The sequence below is a fragment of the Littorina saxatilis genome, linkage group LG10 (genome assembly GCF_037325665.1).
Source record: "Littorina saxatilis isolate snail1 linkage group LG10, US_GU_Lsax_2.0, whole genome shotgun sequence".
NCBI classification, from domain to species: domain Eukaryota; kingdom Metazoa; phylum Mollusca; class Gastropoda; order Littorinimorpha; family Littorinidae; genus Littorina; species Littorina saxatilis.
Window position 1 is genome coordinate 21,521,853 of NC_090254.1, and position 23,679 is coordinate 21,545,531.

A 23,679-nucleotide genomic window follows, 5' to 3' on the forward strand; every position below is an offset into this window, starting at 1 on the left:
TTGATGTTCAGTTGAAGGGCATCAATAACTTCCGACGATTACCCTTAGTCAAGCGGGGTTAATTTTACTGACTCTTTTCAAACAACATGAGGTATAGGAATTGTCCGCGGATTTCCGCGAAAAGGAAAATACGTTTCAGCGAAAATAAAAAATTGTCCGCGGCAAAAAAAAGGTAAATTAAATATGTATACTATTGTCTCTCTATCCATTGTTTGCTTACACAAGAACTATCAAAATATTGGTCTAAAATGCTAAAATTCGTTTTCCTTCCGGGGGGGCTTTGCCGCTCTGGTCCCTTGGGCCTGCCGGGGCATATGCGGCCCCTGTACCTTGGCCTATTTTCAGAGTTTTTTCTATTTTGGAATTCCCATGCCTGAACATTGACATATTATCACAAATAAAGATCCCGGGTTTAACGGAAAAACACAAGAAATTGAAGAAAACAGATAACAGCGGCCAAACACATTGACGCACATACATACACACGTGAGGCACTACACACGTGACAAACACTGAGATTCGTATTGATCATGGGCGAACTCACTGCAGTCACGGCATCAGTCCCTACTTGAACTGACTCACTTTATTCCTTTGACTGTGCATTCTTTGAGTTAGCCGCAGGGTCATAAGCATATTGCATCAGTCCGGCAATGATTAGGCCGGCTCCGCTCACATAATTATGTAACTTCAGCAAGACCGACGACGCACTGCAGATTATCCCAGCCCGCTGCACGTTGCATGAAAGGAAACAGGCCAAGTACTCGTCATAATCCCTATCGCGGCATAAATAATAGGCCGTGCGTCGTCTGTGCCGCTGAAACTGCGCAGGTATATTCTGCCCATTAGGAAGACAAATATCAAATATCATATAAGGCCCGGCCGCGCCGCGGGCACCTCTGTCCCTAACATTTCAGTTTAGTACCGCTGAACTTGAAGAAAGTCGTAAGAATGCTCATTTCTCCTCAAGCCATATCAGTGTGTGTATGTCTTTTAAGTGTAGCTTGGGAAAGAAGGGTTGAAACTGAAAGACACACACACACACACACACACACACACACACACACATAAAAGAAAGATAAATACATTTACAAAATCTGTATAAAAAAATTGTTTTAAAAGGCTGCATCGTGATAGCTTATTGCGGTTTAGTTGCTGACTCAACGGTCGATCAGTGATGCAATCCCTCTAACCCTTCCCGGTATAATGTCCAAATCAGGTCGGTATTACAGCAACCGCTGTCAACGTTCAAATTCTACCACACGGCACACACACACATACACACACACACCGATTGCCCAGTCTTAATGCGGTCCCTGGCCACAACTTGATGCACATGTGACCGAAACTGCAAAGTACGCAGTGAGAAAATAAAACAGATACTATATATATACTATATGACCGTTGAACAATCAAACTTAACTCAATGAAGAAGTACTGGTTAAAGGAGGAAGTTCGGTGGCCTTTGTACGGTACGGTAATATAGGGCTACAATTAAAAAAAATCGTTCTAAACACACATTCAGTAGGGGGCGTACAACGGCCGCCGCGACCACAGAATAACTTGAACATGTATATAAAAAAAATATATATATATGTATAAAAAGTAAAGGTATTCCCATAACCATCTGGTCGTAGGGGAGAGAGATGTTAGAGATCTCAACTTTTCTGGGGCCAGCTTTATGAGGGCGGTGCCCATCTCCTCTCTCTCCCTGCTTTGCCTTCCCCGGCCCCGAATAGCGTCAGGTACCCATTTCCAGCTGGGTGGACTGGAGAGCCGCGCTCGAAAAAATCGGGTACATGTATTTGTATTTGCCCGGAGTGGGGGATGAACCACGCGTAAGAGGCAAGCGCTCTAACCACTGCCGGACTGCACTACTCCGACTCTCACATATTAATATATACATATATATATATATGATCGGTTAAACCGCCAAAGGATACGCAAAAAAATCTTTTTAGTACAAAAAAGCTAATACATTTATAAAAAGACTAAGTAAACAAATACAAGCACAAAGCGACGGGGCATTAACATGATCCAGGAATGAACTCAGTTAACCCATGAGAATACCGGTATTCCGGATTAAGAAAATACTGAACAAATATAAACTGACTTAACTTGTAAAGTTGTGTTATTTAGTAAATGTTTTCCCTAAGATAAACGAAGCCGGATTCGAGCGAGGGTGGTGGTGGTGTACGTGTGTGTCAGTGTGTGTCACAGTGTGCGCCGGTATGAGTACTGTGTGTGTGTGTGTGGAGTGATTCCCAGAAAACGACTGGATAAATGTTCATGAAGCTTTACAAACAAATTCTTCCAGATGATATTCCAATTTTGTGTGTCATCTGTGTGTGTGGTTTTTACATAAGACCGGCGTCCTTAAAGTTGACACATTCCAAAAATCATGTAACATCCTGAAGTATGTCCAGACTCTTTTTTTTCCGCTACACTGTCGTTTGAGAATTTTTTTACTTTGTTTGGGGGGGTCCGATCTCCACCGAAAACCTTAGTTGCAGCCCAGGCACGCGACAGCCGTCGGAAAGGAGTCAAAGGAGGGGACTTGAAAGTCGATGGCAGCCCGGGGCACCGGCTGCAGGGCTGGGGTGCTGACTGCACATCAACGCACGCCGCTTGTGCGTCAGTACGGCACACGCCCCCACTGACACACGCACACACACACACTAACTGACACGCACACACACAGACACACACACACACTCACACACTGACACTGACACACACACACACTGACACACACACATACCGTGCTGACACATGACACACACATTGTGACCCGGTCCGCGTCACCGGCACCGCTGACACGCCGCGGATCATCATGTTGTGTCCTTTCTGTGGCTTGACTCCTGACAAATAGATCGGTCAAACTGTGACATGCTTTGCCATTTAGGGTCAATTTTATCTGAAGCAGTCTGTTGGTTACTGAGAAAAATGTAAAGACGAGAAATGATTGACTCACGGAATGAATCGCTGTCACAACTTAACTTGAGCCGGTTATCCGCAGCGGAACGAGCTCTTGCCTTTCACAACCTTTGAATGCGGAGCTCTGTCCGGACGATGTGCAGTTCAGGAAATACATCAGTACGTGACGAAAAAGATAATGAATAGTCAACATAGATTATGAACCTGGTTGAAGAAGCCCGGCTTGGAAGAGTTTGAAAAGTTGTGAAGCTATGGGTTCATATAGCGGCGCGACGGCGGCGCGGCAGCGACGCCGCAACGGAGGCGGCAGCTTTCTTTTCTTTATTTGGTGTTTAACGTCGTTTTCAACCACGAAGGGTTATATCGCGACGGGGAAAGATGGGATAGAGCCACTTGTCAATTGTTTCTTGTTCACAAAAGCACTAATCAAAAATTTGCTACAGGGGCTCAACGTAGTACAATACTATTACCTTACTGGGAGAATGCAAGTTTCCAGTACAAAGGACCCAACATTTCTTACATACTGCTTGACTAAAATCTTTACAAAAATTGACTATATTCTATACAAGAAACACTTAACAAGGGTAAAAGGAGAAACAGAATCCGTTAGTCGCCTCTCAGTTACGACATGCTGGGGAGCATCGGGTAAATTCTTCCCCCTAACCCGCGGCAGCGGCGGCAAAACCGCGAATAGAAGCAAAACACGCGTGTTTTTATACCACTATATACGACTCGTGCGGCAGCGGTGATATTTTGTTCGCAAAAACTGGCAATTTCTGCTGCTAGGCATTCGCACCCAAAGTGGGCGTGGTTTTAGTCATTCCCGCAAATCAGTTAATATTCAAGCACACCCGACCTACACAGCCAGATTTATAAGTCTTCAGTGTTGACTGTTCAGTTTTCGTCAGTTACATGTAGCCTATTCCCCAGCCGCGTGGACCGACTGCACATCCGATCGTCCGGCACCAAGAATTCCTTTAAAAGGTTGAAACTTTGAAGGCACCGGGTTCGTTCCGCTTCTTTATTCTGAGCGTTAAAAATAAAAAGTGGGTTTTTTCAGATTTAATTTCTCGTCTATTCATGTTTACGATCTCGTCTGTTCACTAACATAAGTAAGTCCAGATATTATGACAAGTGTCCGTCCTTCTTGACAATAATCCTGTGCGGGTATAAGAGGAACACAAACATAGAAAACAGACAGACGAAACACACACGTACACACAGATTGAAAATAAGTCGCGGAAATAACTTGCCGCTAGCCAAGCGCGTCTGCACCCAAGCACGACTGCCGCCGCGGCCGCTTCGAGCACAAGCACACCGCACACACAGCTATTCTTTCTTAGCTTTTACATGTACTTGTATGTTGTTGACCCCAGACATACATCACAGACAGCTCTAACCCATTTCCTTGATGGAAAATATTCGCTTTTATTATCTCTAGCCAGGGAAACCCCGGTTTTCCTCGGCAAGAGAATCGATCGTTTGTGCTGCTCGCGACAAGGTCAAGATAGCTTGTGAATGAAGCGATTGTCTCGCCATTTCTCTTTGGCTGGCAGAGTCACGGAAGTGAAGATAGGCAGCGCCCCACAGCGGAGGAGGTGGGAATAGCTGCCGGGGAAAGAACTTGTGCCAGCGCACCTGTAAAGTGTCAAATTGTGACTCACGTCAACAAAATAGTATTTGGAGCGCCTTTGTAGTGGGATCGACCTCAGTTGTGTCATTTTCAGATAATCGTCTGCTTCGATAACAACTGGTAAGCAAATCACGCCCAGGTTTACAACGTAAGGCGTTGAATACTGTTGCCTTGACCGATCGCGGAAGCGAAGTGTCTCTCAGTCTCATTTCTGTTTGCATAGTTCGTCTGCTTGATTTGAAGGTGCGCGTGCGATTTGATTGAATAGGGAAGCATTCATCCTTGTATACCCTAGTCTGTTGACATGCCGCCGCTGTGAGGTTGCTTTGGGCAAAGTTTGCGCCGTTATGTGTTCTAATTAAACATGGCTGTCCAAGGCAGACGACAAAATTCGGCGAAAGCGATAGCCATTGACAGATCTCTCTAGTTCTTGAGTTTGCACGTCGTCGAAAGTGAGATTAGTTTAGAGCGACAAGTGTGACTACAGACACCTCAGATGCGACTGTTTGCAAAAACTGTGATAATCGCAGCTGTAAACTGACCTCAGTCTCTGACAATTTTCAGTCAGCCTTGATTACTTCGGTAGAAGAAGAAAGACTGTCAAATGATTTATGACTGTGGGGCGGTGTGTCATCAGAAGTATCCTCCTCGCTCAGAGGTCTCACAACCCACATGTGTTCATAGAGCAATTATATTGAGAAAGAAACTTTTTATGGGGAAGGACTGCCCTTATGACCTAACAAAGTTTGAATATTCAATAAGATAGTGTTCTTATTAATTGTTCATTAGTGAAAAGTGGTGTACTATTTTGTCCAGTTTGTACTGGTACAGAGAGCTCTGTCAGTTGAGGTGGCTAAAGAGTATAGACAGGCAAACTTAAAACTATGCTGAACAAATGCTATACACACATTAAATTGATTAATAATATATATCACATTCACAATCTTTGAAACTCAATAACGATAAGATCATGCACTTGTTTGAAATTATTTCACAGAATAACGTATTCATGTACATGTAGTACTAGTAGTATTAAAGCCATATGTACTCGATGACTATACACGCTAATTGCTTTACCAACAGCTGGAGACAGACTAAATTAAGTTCCCTGCAAAATATTGTGGTCTAGGATCCCTTAAATGTTGAGATATTTGAATTTTCATTTTGATCTGGATCGTCCTATTTATAGATTTGGCAACACATGTAACGTTGATGCAAGGGAGAGAACACCGCGGCTTTGTTGACATCCTCACTTTTTCAGAGGCTAGAACAAGCTGTAATGCATGTATTATGGTCCGCGCATGGTGACGTATCGTCATTATATGGTCTTATGGTGCGTTTGACATTGATTGTGGGCAAACTACACTTTGTAAACACGGGAGTGCGTTAGTATGCCTTTAATGTACGAGTAATATTTTACTGACAACTAAGTTACGACCAGTCATTTCTAGATGCTAGGGGCAAGGTATCTTCAGTATAGTACTACAGTGGACATTGGAACCCCCCTTTTTATTAAGACCCCCCAATTTAAAACTCCCTCCTTTTTAAAACCTTGTTTTCTCAGACTTTCTGTTCTTAATCACCGTAAAATTACCCCCATTTTAAGACTCCCTCCTCTTAAGACCTGATTTTCTCAGATTTGTGTAGGTCTTCAGGGCCGGATCTGGGGGGGGGGGGGGTCCTGGGTTCCGGAACCCCCCCCCCCCCCCCCCCCCCCTGGCCATCCGATGTACCTCTTAGAGAAAGAAAAAAAAATATGTGGTCTTTTTAAGCTCTTCCCCCAACTCCCTTAGTTTATTGGTATGGGCTACTGTTAATCAATGTTATGCCTTTTTCAAGCCGTAATTCGACTCAGAAATTCTATAGTTACGGCATGACGTCATTTTACTGTCGTAACCCGCTCACTGCAGGCTTCGGTTACACCTTTTTCACGAGTCGTAGAGTCACTCGGCCAGACTTTGATTACAGGGCGGCGTGATCCTACCTGGACATTCTCTAGTTACGACATGACGCCATTTTACTGTCGTAACACGCTCACTATTATTCATGTCCCTTGTTAGGACATACTTGTATGTACTGGTGGTTGATTTTCCAGATATCCTCTCAGTGATTGAGGCTTATAATATGAGGCTCAGTGATTATAGATTTCACTGTTCCTTTAACGGGTTTATTCCGTATTTTTGGAATTGTCTGTACTAATGGTACAGGTGAATGTGGGGAGTGAAGTAGTTGTTTGTTCAACCCATCCCGTTATTTTGTTTCTCCAAACAAGGATTGAATCATTTGTGGTGGAGTTTCCTCCATGGTGTGTACTAGGATGTACTGTACTGAATGTTGGGTTATATTTTCCCCGTATGTGTACTATGCGTACAGGTTAATTGGAGGGAAAATGTAGTGGTTGTTTGTTTGCATCAGATGGTTTCGTCCTCCATTGATGCAGGCATAGTCCAACTCGCCCAACTGCAATGCTTCGTTGAAAGTCTTTCTGGGGGCTCGTTTGCGCTGCACCTGCAGGGTTCGCGACGACCGAACGTAGAGCTGGACGAACGCGTTCGTTTCAAAGTCCGAGATAACTTTTTGCAACCTGTTGAAGTACTCGAACGTACTTCCTACTGTCAAAACTGCTTCGCTGTGAAGTCCGCTATCCATGACTAAAGTAAACCGGCCTGCATACGGGTAGAAACGCACAACCACTACTAATGAACTGTTGAACACGTCTGTCCTCACTCGACCCACGCTTTAAAATGGCCGCCCAAATGGATCAAACCGGAAGTAGAGCGCGGCCCTGGCGGGGAAATGCTTTGTGGCGTAATCAAGGCAAAGAAGGGAAAAGTTACGGGCGGCGTAAGTGTAGCCACTGCGTAGTTTATTTGGTCTTCTAAAACTATTTCAAATTATGAACAACATCAAGTCGACAACGGCCTGCCCTCCCCGTTATAAGTCCATGATCATAGGCCACAAGTCAAGTCACACGCTACATTATCACTAGTATTAATAGTATCAGAGAATCGATTGCAACAAGATATCATCTGCGCTATCGGGGAACCGATGTTTCGGAAAGGGACTGTACCGCACACTGTGAGATCATTGAGTGCTCGCCCCTATACCTTTCCCACTTCCGCGTGTTTTGTTACTGTTGAAAATGTGTAATTTTGATTCCCAGTTGCAAGGAAAGACCAAAAAATGACCCCCAGACCCCTCAGCGGCCCCTGGACCCCCGCCCTCAAACAAACTTGGTCCGGCCCTGGTCTTGAAAGGGGGTTTCCACTGTAATACTATCAAGTACATTTGAGGATTACTAGCTTGTGTGGCAGTATTAGTACTATATTTAGTCTAGCCTCAGGAAGATAGGTACAAGTGTTAATATAGCTGCTGCAGGCAGTACGTTTTTTAATAACTTTATTCTTTTGTTTATTGGAGATTAGGGATGCTTTTATGTAGTTGTCAAAGTCACTTTAAATAATTACATCTTGATGTATTAGTACGTATTAGTCAGCGTGTGCTTCTTTGCACCTGTATACATGTAGTGTGTGAGTGTTTTGTGTGAAACAGTGTTTGTTATATATTCTTAAACCACTATTTTCCTATAATGAATGTGCTGTAAAGTTAAACCAGTCAGTACCACAGAAGAGTAAAAACGCACATTTTCATAAAAATTAGTCTTCTTTTTTTTTTTAAACTTACAAAAAGTTTTTTTAAAATTTACAGTACATGTAAAGACATAGTTGTTTTTTTTATCAGTAACTTTATACATGAAGTACTTAATTGTAACTTAAAATTCAAAAAAATATTAATTATTGCACCTTGTCCTTGTTATCACTTCTGTTATCAACTTTATTCTTTTAGCACAGTTAAAATAATTTACAAAATTTCTATTCAGGTTATAATTTTCTAATATTTTGTATACCACCTGAGTATTTTTGTGACTTAGAGTATGTAGACACTTGACAGCCCAGACTATTTATTATGCTGAGCTAACTGAAACACATACATGGAATTCATGTTTTGACGTGATAATTTGTCATTTACAACTGTATGCATATCACCGCTAATCTGTTACACCTAAATGAGCCTTGCATTTCGAAAAGGAGCTTTGAGTTTACTGGTGTTGGTTCTAACATGATGAAGCTAGGTAAAATTTGCACTTTTATTTAAAATTCTACAAATTTGTATTGAATACGTTTGACTATTTTTGCATCGTTTCTTATCACTGATATCACACAGTTTAGATCGTAATCACATCTTAAGTTAATGTACTCTCTTGCTTATATGCATTAGTGGTAACTAATAATTTTTTATGCTTCCCTTGCACTTTCTTAGAATGTCTTTTCCACTTTCAGCACCAAAGGAGGCAGTGGGAATACCGCTGGCACAGCCGTTGTCACTGACGTCATCAAACAAATTCTGTATGCAGTACTTCAGTCTTGAACTTCTCACATAATATACTGTACTCAAGAGTTGTTAAAAAAGCATGGTGGCATGAGCAAGTGTTAACTGACTCATCTGAAAAAGAAAAAGACAATAGTATCATATTTCTACTGAAATTAATTCACATATTGTTATACAAACTGTGAATCAGATACACATGCTGTCTATAATCTAGTTTGTTATCTAGCTGCACCAGTGGTTCAGTTCATATAATCTCACATACATGTCCAAGACTTAATTGTTGTGAGAAAAAATGTAGAATGAATTGTAATTTGTCCTATAACATTAACAGTGGTTAATCGTGAGTCATGTCCATAATACTGACTGAATATTAGATTAAAACTAACAAGTCCACCTGAGACTGACCCAAAGAACAGACTGCTGTGACTTCAATTCATTATAACTTATTCTTGTCTGGGTAAAAGTCGTTTCAGAGAACTACCACTGCAACCATGTGACCCTCGGGAGAGCAGTAAAGGCACATATCAGGATGTGCTATCCTGACACATTTGATTGAAAATGCACATTGCAACAACAGGAATATAAGTTATATTGCCAGAAAGTATCTAAACTCTTTCACAAGCAAAGATGGAGAAAACACCATTCGGAGTGAACTTGAAACGGACTGGGGCTGACCCAGTACGAGACAAAGGCTTCTCGGCGTCAGCATCTTCGGTGACCACTTCTCGTACCGCACGGAAAATTTCCTCCTCAATTCACACACCTCTGAAACCAGCAAACGTGAACGATCTGAAGGCAATGTTTGACGACAAAAAGGGGGGTAGTGGGGCTGGCACTGCATCATCTTCAGGAGCTTCCAGTCCTCGTTCTGGAGCTGTAAGTCCGCGATCGGGGACGACCAGCCCTCGGTCTGGTTCATCTAGTCCTGGACATGCGGGACTCTCAGCCAAAAAGACAGAGTCTAGTGTTCTCTCCAGTACCAGGATTTCTTCTGCTACGTCTACTTCTGGTGGTGTGAAAAGTTCCGTTCTAGACACCAAATTAACCTCAAAGACATCTTCAGGCCTGGACCGTACAAAAGTGACGACAAACACGCCAAAGTCTGGCACAACTTTCTCCAGTAGCGTTGGTAGTGCGTCCTCGGTGTCTTCCTCAAGAGATAATGCATTTCCAAGCAGAATAAACATCAACATCAAGTCTTCGAGCACATCTTCCTCATCATCAAAGATTGGTGATCGGCCGTCTTCTGCGGGCAGATCATGGAGTCCTAAAGGTGCCGCAGGGGACTCGAAACCTGTTGGTCAAGGATTACGAAACACAGGGTGGAAAAGTGTCGAAAAAAAGGAAGAGAGTAGGGTTGAAATTCCTGTTCATCATGTTGTTACCACAAAAAAATCAACAGGCAGTGCCTTTGACAAAAAGAACAAATTTGAGCAGCTGTCTTCAGCTGCATCACAATCTAACAAACCATTAGGGAAAGGTTCAACAGCGGCAGTTACAACTACGGTGAAAACAACAGAGAAGAAAAGTGGATTATTTTCGTCATCATTAACGTCCAACAAGCCTTCCAAAGATCAGAACAATTCCACAAAGAGTTCAGGTGGAACTGGAGGAATTATTCGAGAAATACCAGTGCAGAGGATTCCTTCTGATTCAAAGAAGACAGGAAAAGGCGACATCAAACCTTCGTCTAGTGAAGCGGCTGGCAAGCAGTTCACAAGAGGGAATAACCTGCAATCTTCCTTTGAGAAAAAGAAATTTGATTCTAAAGCAAAGCCAGAGAATGCGGAAGTTGCTGCCTCTAAGGTGCTCGGTGCTCGTAAACTGAGCAATGAGCGGTTTGAGCGGCTCAAATTCGACTTTGAGCGTGGCGTACCCACTGAGAGCCAGGAGAGGCGAAATTCAGATAACGCAGACCACTTAGAACTTCAGCTCAAAGTGAGGGACCTCCGAAAGGTGAAAGTTGAGACAAAAACAAGCGCAGAGGAGGAGAGGTTGAAGAAAGAAGAATCCATTTTTGACAAGGGGATGAAGGTGTCAGACTTTGTCAAGCATATCAACACTGTACATCCACCATCTGGCGAGGATGAGAAACCGGTGAGAAAGTTTCAAGCAGGCGGTCCAAAATCTGCAAGTCAGAAGTCGTCTGAACCTGAGCAGGGAGGAGAGAATGAGTACATTGAGATGCCTGAAGAAGGGGCAGAGGATGGCATTTACGAGTCAATGGGAGATGAAAAAGGTAATCAATCATTAGTCCTGTTTGCAATTAGTATGACCTTAAAAAATTGCATGTTGAATGTGTTGTTGTAAGTGTGTGTATTGTACTTAAATTAGTCAAAAGTATTGGCATGAATTATGCAGCCATCCTCTTGGTCCCAGAACTATGCCCATGGATGCATGCACCCCAATCGCCAACCTCTCTCCCTATCCCACCCCTTAAGTATAACGTTTTTCGGATGCTTTTAGCTAAAAATAAAATTACTGAGGTTTACTCAAACAGAATGCAACACTGATTTACCCTCAAGTGGAAAATAAAGCTGTAACAAAGCTTTCAATTCTTCATTTAATTTCAGAAAATGCGCTGCTTTAAAATTCATATTCAGTGTAACTGTAAAGTGTACTTTTTTTCAGAACTAAATCTTCAGTCAAAAAGTTATTTGTGGAGGTAAAATTGTGTGCACACGCATTAGCTGAATCTTATGACTGTTTGTGTTACTCTGGTAGAAATACACCTATAAAAAAATAAGTGTAACAGAAGATGGATGAGACTTGATAGGGCCAACACTCGGGCAAAATATTATATCATGAAACTTGGTCTTTAACTCTTACCTCCACCTTGTCTTTGCAACTTCGCTTATTTTTTATTTTTCACCGCTTCAACTACTTCTGACTCATTTGAGTTTAGAAATTTGTAAGGCACAGGGGTTTTACAGCAAATCACCATAGCATGTTCCGCACAGGCTAAATGTAAAACCGTATCGAGAGAAGATGTTAATTTTTTGAAACGACCCAAGCACTGGGGGCTGCAGACGAAAAGAAGTCTATTTTCTATTTTATTTAGTTTTGACTTTTTGTTGTTGATCTCTCTCTAATTTGTCTCTGTTTTCTTTGATGATTATATGATGAGATGTCAGTTTACTTTGCATGCAAACATCACACATTTTTCCCTGTCACAGGTACAGTGTATTTAGTACAATGTTGATAGTGTAGTCTAGATAGTACAATGTAGATGCTTAACTATTGTGAGTTGCTTGTTTTGGCTTCATTAGGTTTCTTAGTCATAACCGTTGCTAATAGAAAGCCTTTACGGGATAGGTTAGACACTTGCGCTTTAGACACATTGCGCTTTAGTACTGGAGTATAGCTTGTGGGAGTAGGACTAGGAGAGACTGCTGTTTAAAAAACAAACAAATGAATTATGCTAAATCGGGCAATACTTTTATCACTTTCAATATCACTATGTAAATTTGTAGAAAATTGTATTGTGCTTGTTCAGTTCTACTGTGCATGTATGTTATTGTTAACGTAGAGATAAGAAAGAAATAAAAACCCTGAGGAACAAAAAAAGTGAAAATAAAACTGAAAGTGGCACATAAAACCGTTCAGTTTGACGTCATGTGTTTTAGAAGTTCCTGTTGCGCTAAGAAATGAAGTTGCAAACTTTAGGCCCTATCAGTTGTCAGAGGGTTATAAAAAAAATCATGGTGACAGGTTTGCATCCAGCCACAAGCTGTCCCTCAAGTGTCAAACCGCATTGATATGAGATGACATTGACAATGACATTGCTCAGGACCTTAAGACATCGTAAGCTTCCCCAAGAGCTGTCTGTGTCAGCTGTATTGAGGTTTAAGGGTGTGTCACAGCCAAGGTTCATACAAGTCTGCATCCCTCTAGTGTTATACAGGAAATAGGATTTCTGTATCATTATCGCCTGGCTGGCTAAAGTCTGACTCACTAAGTGACAGTGATAGTGTTAAGACATAAGAGCCATCAGTTTAAAGTGTTACTGTCACTGTCATTGTTATCGGGCGGGGATGTGGATCAGTCAGTAGCGCGCTGGATTTGTATCCAGTTGGCCGCTGTCAGCGTGAGTTCGTCCCCACGTTCGGCGAGAGAAGTTTATTTCTCAGAGTCAACTTTGTGTGCAGACTCTCCTCGGTGTCCGAACACCCCCCGTGTGTACACGCAAGCACAAGACCAAGTGCGCACGAAAAAGATCCTGTAATCCATGTCAGAGTTCGGTGGGTTATAGAAACACGAAAATACCCAGCATGCTTCCTCCGAAAGCGGCGTATGGCTGCCTAAATGGCGGGGTAAAAACTGTCATACACGTAAAAGCCGTGGGAGTTTCAGCCCATGAACGAACAAACAAACTGTCATTGTTAGAGGCTACAGATTGTGGTCAGAAGAAAATTGTGATCTAATTATTCCTACTGTCCTTAAGTTCATTAGACATTACTAAGCGCCAATGCACTGAGAATTCAGCAGAAACAAATGATTTTAAAATGTAAAGATAATTTTTTTTAATGTTGAGGTTAAGATTTGATTTTACCTTTTAGTGGCAGTGCTGTTGTATTTGCAGTGAGAATGTAGATTGGGCAAATATTGGAAGGCAGAGATCAGTTAAGTTGGTTTCTTTTTAAAATTAAATTGTATGGAGGCATTTGTTAACTTGACTGTTAAGATCCTAATTCACATTCATTACATACAACATTTTAGATTTGGATCAGTAGAGGCCTAAAGCCAATGTATGAGTCCTATAAACTTAAAAACAAGTCGCGTAAGGCGAAAATACAACATTTAGTCAAGTAGCTGTCGAACTCACAGAATGAAACTGAACGCAATGCCATTTTTCAGCAAGACCGTATACTCGTAGCATCGTCAGTCCACCGCTCATGGCAAAGGCAGTGAAATTGACAAGAAGAGCGGGGTAGTAGTTGCGCTAAGAAGGATAACACGCTTTTCTGTACCTCTCTTTGTTTTAACTTTCTGAGCGTGTTTTTAATCCAAACATATCATATATATGTTTTTGGAATCAGGAACCGACAAGGAATAAGATGAAAGTGTTTTTAAATTGATTTCGACAATTTAATTTTGATAATAATTTTTATATATTTAATTTTCAGAGCTTGTTTTTAATCCAAATATAACATATTTATATGTTTTTGGAATCAGAAAATGATGGAGAATAAGATGAACGTAAATTTGGATCGTTTTATAAATTTTTATGTTTTTTTACAATTTTCAGATTTTTAATGACCAAAGTCATTAATTAATTTTTAAGCCACCAAGCTGAAATGCAATACCGAAGTCCGGGCTTCGTCGAAGATTACTTGACCAAAATTTCAACCAATTTGGTTGAAAAATGAGGGCGTGACAGTGCCGCCTCAACTTTCACGAAAAGCCGGATATGACGTCATCAAAGACATTTATCAAAAAAATGAAAAAAACGTTCGGGGATTTCATACCTAGGAACTCTCATGTCAAATTTCATAAAGATCGGTCCAGTAGTTTAGTCTGAATCGTTCTACACAAACACACACACACACACACACACACACACACACACGCACATACACCACGACCCTCGTCTCGATTCCCCCCTCTACGTTAAAACATTTAGTCAAAACTTGACTAAATGTAAAAAGAAGATTGAAGGGGAAAAAAAGGTCAACTATGTTGTATCAAGATGATTAGAAACCAGAGCATTTGGGAAAGGAAGGGTAATTATAGAGAACAGCTATTGTGTGAATCTATGTGATGAGGAGCAGTCAATCAAATCAATTTATGATCTTTTTTTTATGAAATACATTGTACATGCAGGTGTGTTCAATTTCTGTAGTGTGTGTGTGTGGACGTGCACGCATACGTGCAGGTTTACTTCCATCATATTTTGCAATTGATTTGTTTTATCATTTTAGTTTTACTTACTATGTGCTTTGCAAGGTGTTTGTTTGGCAAATTGTAGGTGGAGAGAAAGACAAGGATTCAGGACCAAAGGCACCGGAGCGTCGCCATGGAGTTTACAGGTAATGTTTGTTTAATATTATGTGCACATTTTTTTAATACTTAAACATCTGTCCATGAATGGATGTGTGAGTGGGAATTAAGACATAAATGGCACATTCTAACAATAGTAACATACAAGTTCAATTATGTATACATGATGTGAAAGAATATCTTGTTGTTTGGATGTTGCAGAAGTTGTTTTACATCTACTACTACTAGAATTTATTCTCGATATTAATTGAATTTAGTGCTGTACATTCAAAAATAAGTGGCCTGTGTTAAGTATGAATCGTGATTCATTACTCTGTGAATCAAATTGCTGAGATACTTCAAACAGGACAAACCTGTGACGACAAGGAAATGAGGAAACCAATCAGTTAAAACTGAAAAATGGGAAAGTTGAAGCTACATGTAGTACTGTATAGACTACAGTAGCTAATACATTTTACCACTTATGGGCCTGGCTCGAGGCTGTTTTACTTTTCCCTGACCAGTGCTTGTTACATGATGTATCATGTGTGCCTCTCTCTTGTGCACACTGCCCACTGCACGCTCTCTCTCTCTCTCTCTCTCTCTCTCTCTCTCTCTCTCTCTCTCTCTCTCTCTCTCTCTCTCTCTCTCTCTCTCTATTAATTATCAGTCCAACATTTTCTGCAGTTACTAAGTTGCAACTGTTGGTGTTACTTGACAGCTCTTGTCTTCAATTTTCTCTGCTTGTGACAAAACAACAGAAAAGATGACAATTTTGAGGATTGCATCACAGCATTTTATGGCAGATGGTTTGGGGTGTGTCCGTGTAGAATTAGGGGCTTAAACTAACCAGAAACTGTTATTCTACTCAGTGAGACGACAGTAATTACCATTAACATGCAGCCCACAAAATCCATACTTGCTGATCGAAGCAGCCACAAGGGTCCTTTCATGTGGACTCATCTTCAGCAAACAGTGTCTCTGGCTCACACTCTCTGGGGCTTCTCCATCATACTTCCACTCACAGTGTCAAACCCTCTCCTCTAATCTCCCCTCACCACAATAACAACCAGGGAAATTGGACCAACCCCCTGTTATCAGGAGACTGTCTGTAACCTTGACTCAGACCCCAGCACTTGTCAGCCACCCTTTCACTCACTCCTTGGTGGATTCAAACAATCCTGCATGGATGGCCTGTGTTTGGTCAAACGTGAGGCCTTTGATGAGGAAGTGGGGCGGGCTGTGTTGGTGGTCGTGCTGAGTGTGATTATTGACAGTGATCATGGTCTGGAAAGTGAGTGGTTTTTGGCTTAAAAGTTATTGGTTGTGAGCACTGAATGACTGATGTGAGCAGTGCAGATGCAAGTTTTTGCTTGATGAAATTCAGATTTTACATCCTCAGTGGCAGCAGTGGCCAAATGGGGACATGTATTGTTAATACATGTATGTTACCAGAGTTTTTGTTTTCAGAATAATAACAGGTGTGATGAGGTAAACTTGAAAAGATATGGACTGCCTGACATCAAAGCAGGTGTATTTGTGACTCAGCAGCTTATATTGGTGGAGCCTTTTATTTTCAGTGGTTCACAAGACATAATTATGTTGCAAGGGCAGCTAGGGGCAACTTAATGTGCTTTGATTTTTTTGTTCAAGAAAGACTGAAATGAGAGTATACGTAACTGCTACTTAGCTGAGCCTATTCTTGAAATCTGAAACTTTTAAGTGGCTGGCGGCAGACTTTCTCATTTTCTGTATGAATTAGTGCAATGTGTTTGTGCATGTGTGTGTGGTACAGTGTGTGTGGTTGTGTGTGTGGTTGTGTGTGTGTGTGTGTAGTGAAATGTGTGTGTGCCTGTGTTTGTGAGTTGTAAGGTTACAGCAGCCTTAGAGGCGTAGGGGTTGGCGTAAGTGTTACAGAAACCTATAAACTAAAATAGAAAGCAATCACAGGGGGCAGTGCAGGTTTATCTGGGACTTCAACACATGTTCCCTTGACCATAGACCTATCTAAATATAGGTCCCTGCCTTGACCTATTTCTTTGCAGAGCTTTGTTTACATTTGCAACCAAGTTCACTTGGTGTTTTTGTCATTGAGACTTTAATGTAACACTAGATATGTTCTGTCTGTCAACTATGTCTCTCCTTAACTATGACAATAACAGTAATCTTTTCTTCGGCATATAGGTCTACAGTTGCTTATGTGAAAGATAACAGGGTTGTACACCCGCACGATTGCAGCATTTGAACAGAACATTTTGGAAGAAAAAAATTAAAGTAGCAGCTCATAGCTGCACCCATTTGTAGCACCCAAGTAAAATTGATTGATTTTCTTTTTTTTCTGAGAGATTGTTTACTCATGATTTGAAATATAAAACTGCACACTGTATGTGCATTTACTCATAGACTTTGTAGATCTGTTTCTCTGTATTCTGTCTACCTTTTCTCCTTCCTATTAAGCTATTAATCCTCCAATGATACTTGTGAGGGAAAAAAAAGTGGTATTCATAGGCAATTTTATCTCTTCTTAAAATCCTTGAAGCTCCTTTAACTCATCGAGAGGTTTTCCTGTTGTTATTAAGGCAAGGGCAAGCAAGGGAAGCTCAGCCATTTAAGAGAAAAAAAGCTCCCCAGAGCTGCATGCTGTAGCTGTCTCCTTCACAGACCAACACACAAGCGCAACATTTCATCGTCTCAAAAATTCATCCCCCACAATCCTAAACACTGCAGTGAGTAGCTGTCCCTCTCACAGACGATTAGAGAAGGCCAGCGAGGCCAGATCAGTCCTTAACGACCCCCTGGCTCAGAAGCCGACTCTGCAGGCAGCCATTATGTCTGAATGCCCTTGCTGCCAATGATTTTCTCAACCCAAGCAGAAAGTGGCCTTCAAAAGGGAAAGTTTGCCTTTCTTTTTTCTCCCTCTCTGCAAGGGGGAAGGAAGGTCCTCTTTCGCTCCCTGACCCTCTCTGTCTGAGATCTCTTGGAGTCTCTCTCTCTTGTAGTCTCTCTCTCTCTCTCTCTCTCTCTCTCTCTCTCTCTCTCTTGCTCTCTCTGTCCATTGCTGCTGTGGAGGGCCTTGTACAATGATCCCCCTATCAGAAGGATGGTGCAGTGTGGATCTTGCCTTAATGGGCTGAAAGAGGGAAGGACTGTGATTGTGTGCGGCTTTAACCCTTTTACACTGCCTCCTGATCCTTGTTTGGGGTGTCATCCTAGTGGGCGAGGAAGCCATACAAGGTGGCCTTTTGTTGATCCATGTGGTTTGGGTTGCTTTTTTCTCCTAGCAGCAAGTGGTCCTTAAAAGGGAATGTTTGCATAAAATTCCTTCTTACCTTCTCAGAAAAAGGGAAGTTCCTGTTTCTGTGTCTGTGTGTCTCTCTCTGTCTCTGCCTCTCTCTCTCTCTCTCTCTCTCTCTCTCTCTCTCTCTCTCTGTCCTGTTTGTCTGTCTCTGTCTGTCTGTCTCTCTCTGTTTCTCTCTGTCTCTATTTTTCTGTCTGTGTGTGTCCTGTTTGTCTGTCTCTCTGTCTGTCTCTGTCTGTCTGTCTCTGTCTGTGTGTGTCTCTCTCTCTTTCTCTCTCTCTCTCTCTCTCTCTCTCTCTCTCTCTCTCTCTCTCTCTCTCTCTCTCTCTCTCTCTGCTGTATAGGGCATGTTACAAGTATCCCCTTAAGGATGCTAAGTTTCACTGCATGGAGAGATTGTTGTTGTTGTGTTTTGTCTCATATTGGTTATCAAACCCTGAAGAAGAAATGTTTTCCTGCATGTCTTCTTCCTGTGTTCTTCCTCAAACTGCCATCGCTCTTGCCTTCAACCCTATCACACACACAGACAAAACAACCACAACATTAAAAAAAAAAAAGCCTTGGTTATGATCAACTGAAAATACCAGGTTTGACGTACTTTACATCAAAGATATTGTGTTTGTCCATGTTCATTTTGTTCTGTTGTTTAACTGATGAACGGTGGTATTTGTTCTATAGCAGTGGAATCGGCTATCTTCGTGGCTGGGCCCAGAAATTGTAAGTAAAGCCTGTTACAGGAATGCTGCCTGTAAAATAAAATCGCATGTCCCTCAAACCCATGGCTGGTGGGAATAACAGCTTTGTTCTAATTTAAAGTAAGATTTAGTCCGAATAACCCCCTCCCCCCCCATCTCTGCCCACCAACCCCTCTCAACCTTTCTTTATGCAGCCATTTTGTTATGAAGTACTTATGTGGACTCTTCCCATTTGCATTCTGGGAAAACAGACTTTCATCAGTATAACTTGTAAAAAATGATAAAAAGCATGAGGTTTTCGCATCCCAAGCCACTCACTTTTTCATACCGATTGACTGCTAGATTTTATTTTACAACAAAGGATTGGTCTCATTTCCTTAGAAATTCCAAGAATATTAGGCGCATGTTTCAGGCTGCCTGGTGGCAGAGAATGGCATGGGCATTTAGATTAGAATGGAAAATACTACACACTTGCAATTGCATCTTGTAAACATTTTGCTAAAAATCCTCTGATCATACACAATATTTGTAAGGTTTGAGGTACTGTGAGCTCTCAAAAATACTTTCCTGCTAATAGTCAATACGCATTTCTCTCTCTTTGCATATTTTGATCACTTCTCAACTTTTTCTCATGCATGAATACCCCCTGAAGTGTTACTTAGTTTATGTATTATTAATATTTGTTCATACATTCTTTATTCTCAATATTATCTCTCGACCCCTTTTCATGAAATCGTATATTTTTATCCCTGAATACCCTGAGCAAGAGGTGGGTTTTTTTTTGTCACGGCATAAACATTTCTCTCTCTATATAAATATATATATATATAGACCTAATAATATTTCCCCTCCAAGTCTCTAAGTACCCCTCCCTGACTGAAACTGCTTGTACATTTTATTTTTTTGTTTTCTTAAAATTTTGATGAGTTAACTTCATCAGTATAGTAATACTGCTTTATTTTTTTAGTGTACATATATATATATATATATAAAACATCAGAAATTGTGAAAGAATTATATATATTGCTTTGTTGCTACTGTAAATTCTGCCATCTAAATTTGATGTCATAAAAAGAAATATGCCGTCTTGTGGAAGTTGCTTCTGCTGCTCCGAAATAACCTCATTATATTGTTCGCTGGGCTCTCTATGCTTTTTGCCACTGGTACTGAGAGAAAGATGAAAATACAGAGAACAATTTAATGCATCTAAAAATCAAGTTTGCAGGGGGAGGGGGTGGGGTGGGGTGGGAGGGGGTGGGGTGGGGTGGGAGGGATGGGATCCTTTATGTGTCTGAGTATGATTAGACACATGGACGCCAGGCCAGGCGTAAGACAAGTGATAAATACTTGTTAAAACGAATTAACAAATACATTTTTAAGGGAAAATAAATTATCAGTAAACATTACAAGCTCATAAAAGTCTCAGGCCACCAGGGTAGCTGTGTTCAGTAAACCTTTCACACATTTAGAGCAGAATTGATAGCCTAGCTGACTGGGGAATGTTTACAAAATTAATTTGATCCATATTGTGCCAGGTAAGAAGTGCTTTTAGTACGTGAAATGATTATGCGAACAGACCTCATGACTCTGATGTAGAAGGGGGTTGATTGGTTGATTTAGGTTTAAGGTTAAAGGCACAGTAAGCCTCCCGTAAACCATCACAGAGCTCCCCCGAGCGTCTACATACAGTACAAGCATACTTCCATTTGAACGCTCACCGAACGGGAACATCCTGGCTGCTTTCTGTCGAGCGTGAGAAATTTTCAAAGAATTTATTTTCGTGGACTTGTTCCTCTACAACAAAGGCGACTCGTTTTGGTGCTGGACGGCTGTTATGAATATTCAATACCGGAAATCACGCCCGGACAGTAAGCCTCCCGTAAACCATCACAGATACTGTCAGGCTTTTACACACAGTACAAACACCCTTCCATTTGAACGCTCACCAAACGGGAACATCCTAGGTGCCCTACGTAAAGAGCGAGCAATTTTTAAAGAATTAATTTTGCAGATTGTCTCGAACACTTTTTGGACCCATCCTGAACTCAGGTCAAAAATGAGTTACTTCCCTTCGGGTCTCATTCTATCGATGTAAACTGGCCATAGCCGTGGATCGATCATTATCAGAATGTTTTTGGACCGTGGTGCGTTTTTGCGCTAGACCTAACTTTTAAAATCTAAATAATAAATTGACAGCTTGTTGCACAAACATTCTTTAATCATAAAAGAATTCTTTTTTCATCAAGACAAGATCAGTACAATTCGAAGTTGTGAAAGTTTGAAAAAAGAAAAGCCCGGAAACAGGGTCACGCAAGGGTCGTAGCAGACGACGGTTTATGCATATATCGCTGTTCCTCTCAACAGTCAAAAGCCATTGCTAGAGTTCTTGTGAACCATAGCCGTTTGTTTCGTGCATAAAAACGTGCTATTGTAGATAAGCTCACATCGAGTCGCATTCAAATGACTAACTGACGACTACATTGTGAAAAAGGGAAACTGGATCACACGGGTTCACGATGGCTCAGAGGTAAGATAAACCACGCAAAAATAAATTCTTTGAAAATTGTTCGCTCTTTACGGAGGGCACCTAGGATGTTCTCAATCGGTGAGTGTTTAAATGAAAGGGTGTTTGTACTGTGTGTAAAAGCCTGACCGTATCTGTGATGGTTTACGGGAGGCTTACTGTGCCTTTAACATAACTCAGAATGTCATCCTGCAAAATCCAGATACTGTGGCTAACATGAAGAGTTTTAAGTTTGGGGGGAGACTATTATGTGCATCTATATTCATTTAACTTTCAACCATCAGGCCTCATTTAGGCCTGAATCTGGTAGAAGATGATATGTTTATACATACTCCAGAAAGAAGTCAGAGGTCCTGACGTGCTGGGGAGCTCATGAGGGAAAGAAAAAAAGACTTAACTGCTTTGAGATTATGTCAGTTCAACTGAAATAACCTGTACCATTCTATCGATCAAGTCATGGCATTCATGACAATCAACAGCCCCGAGAGGCTTTTCTGAATTTAAAAAAATTAGGAAAGTATTTATGAATACACAGGGGAGAAACCAAAATAGCCTGAACAATTCTATTTATCAAGCCTTCATGCATAACATTTTAACAGTCCTAAGCCCGGCTTTTTCTAAATTTGCAACTGAAACATGTAGGTTTCTCTAAAGCCAAGTGATACAACAAAATTGAAGAAAAAAAACCCAGTAATAAATTCGAAGTTCAAACCCTTATAAATGCATTCTCCTCCGCCTATAGTTAGATTTTTTTAAATGCACGTACTCTTAAAAAATGAAAAATAGATAAGTCACTGATTTTTTCTTGAAGCATTAGGTGAATAAATGCATATTTTTGGCTGCGAACGCTTTTTCTAGCTTTAGGGGAGAGACATGACTCAAGTCCACCAAAGGGGATTTAAGAGAATTTATTTCCGTCTTGATGCAGCGAGTTAATGCAGGGGGTGAATGATTTGCTGACCCCCAGTAGAATCTGTCAGTTTTATTGAAGGTTACAGTTAAAGTGTGATCATTTCTAATGTATAGGTAAATTGGTATGGGTGTCTTTTTCCATTTATTTATAAGTTTTGCGATTTATAAGTTCTAGTTTGTTGCCAGTTGTAAATCAGATGATTTTTCTTCTTCTAAATGTTTATCGAAAGTTGATGCCCCCTCCCGATTCCCCTTTCTCCTAGCAGGTACTTTAAATGACTTGTATCTGCTTTTCTCAAGTCACATTTATGAAATAAGCTAGAATGCTAATTTTCTAGTGTTCAGCAAAGAAACAAACCATTACCAATTTGCAAGACTGTCTGTTGAGTTTTCAGTTTCAAGGCTTTATCCCCCTTCCTTTAACATAGGACTTGAGGTCAGACTGGGGGCCTTTAAAACGTCGCTGGAGGTAATGCAGCATGTAGTTGAAGGATTGATGAGGCTAATTAATTACCTGTCATCTTCAGACGGCTTACAGATGTAGCCCTCCCATAATCCCACATCTTCACGCCAGAACGGACACCGCTTTGAAATCATAGTAAATGTGTGCAGAAGTTTGATCAGACTAGTTTCGATCGGGACTCATTAGTTTAGAGTGCGTCCTTCAGTTCACTGTTCGGACATGTCCAGAAAATGTGCGTTGGATTAAACGGAGAGTTTTGTTGTAAAAATGAGTACCAGTACTTCTTGTGGATACCGAGTGTTGAATGTGGTGTGGATATGGTACCACCAGCTGCAGGAAGCGATGCAGTCTCCGTTATTTCCCTGTGTCCTCTGGTAGGTTTTGCAAGGGTCTACTTTAGTACGCAATGTTATGGGTGAAGGTGAACCTTTTTAAATGAGACCTGTTGAAATGACATCAGATACAGCTGTCAGGGATGGTGCTAGGAGTTAATTTCTGTGAAAAATGTGCTGAAATGGATTTTAGAAGTTGTGGCAATTTTTAGAGCTTATCCTTTTTTGTCTCCTTATTTTCCTCCACTGTGAAAAAGTTTTGCAACTCTGCTGAAACTGTGATAAAAGGATGGCAAAGTTTTCAGCGATTTGAAGGGGATTTTGATGTTTTAACAACTGCCAATGCCTATTTTCACTACATCCATGAGCTTCTATGCTAAAACTGAGTGTGCTTTTATCAGATTAGTATTACAGATTTTTTAGAGCGATTTAAGTTTAAGAAAAATTAAAACCTTGTGTGAGGGTGTAAATGGCAGTTCTAATGTAACATTTAATCAGTGAGGCTCAGAGGACTCCCTAC

The 23,679-nt window shown here is 41.1% G+C and overlaps 1 protein-coding gene across 2 annotated transcripts in view; it reads left to right on the forward strand.

Annotated features, from left to right (window-relative positions):
- The first annotated feature begins 4,353 nt into the window (after positions 1–4,353).
- LOC138978405 (uncharacterized) overlaps positions 4,354–23,679 on the forward strand; it is a 78,939-nt gene continuing 59,613 nt past the window's right edge. The window contains exons 1-4 of one of the 2 annotated variants that reach the window (XM_070351137.1): positions 4,354–4,687; positions 8,908–8,973; positions 9,421–11,195; positions 14,925–14,985. In XM_070351137.1, the coding sequence (XP_070207238.1) occupies positions 9,584–11,195; positions 14,925–14,985 (1,673 nt within the window). In that variant the 5' untranslated portion in view covers positions 4,354–4,687; positions 8,908–8,973; positions 9,421–9,583. Of the gene's footprint in view, positions 4,688–8,907; positions 11,196–14,924; positions 14,986–23,679 lie in introns of both variants that reach the window. The other variant, XM_070351138.1, reaches the window with a different exon arrangement.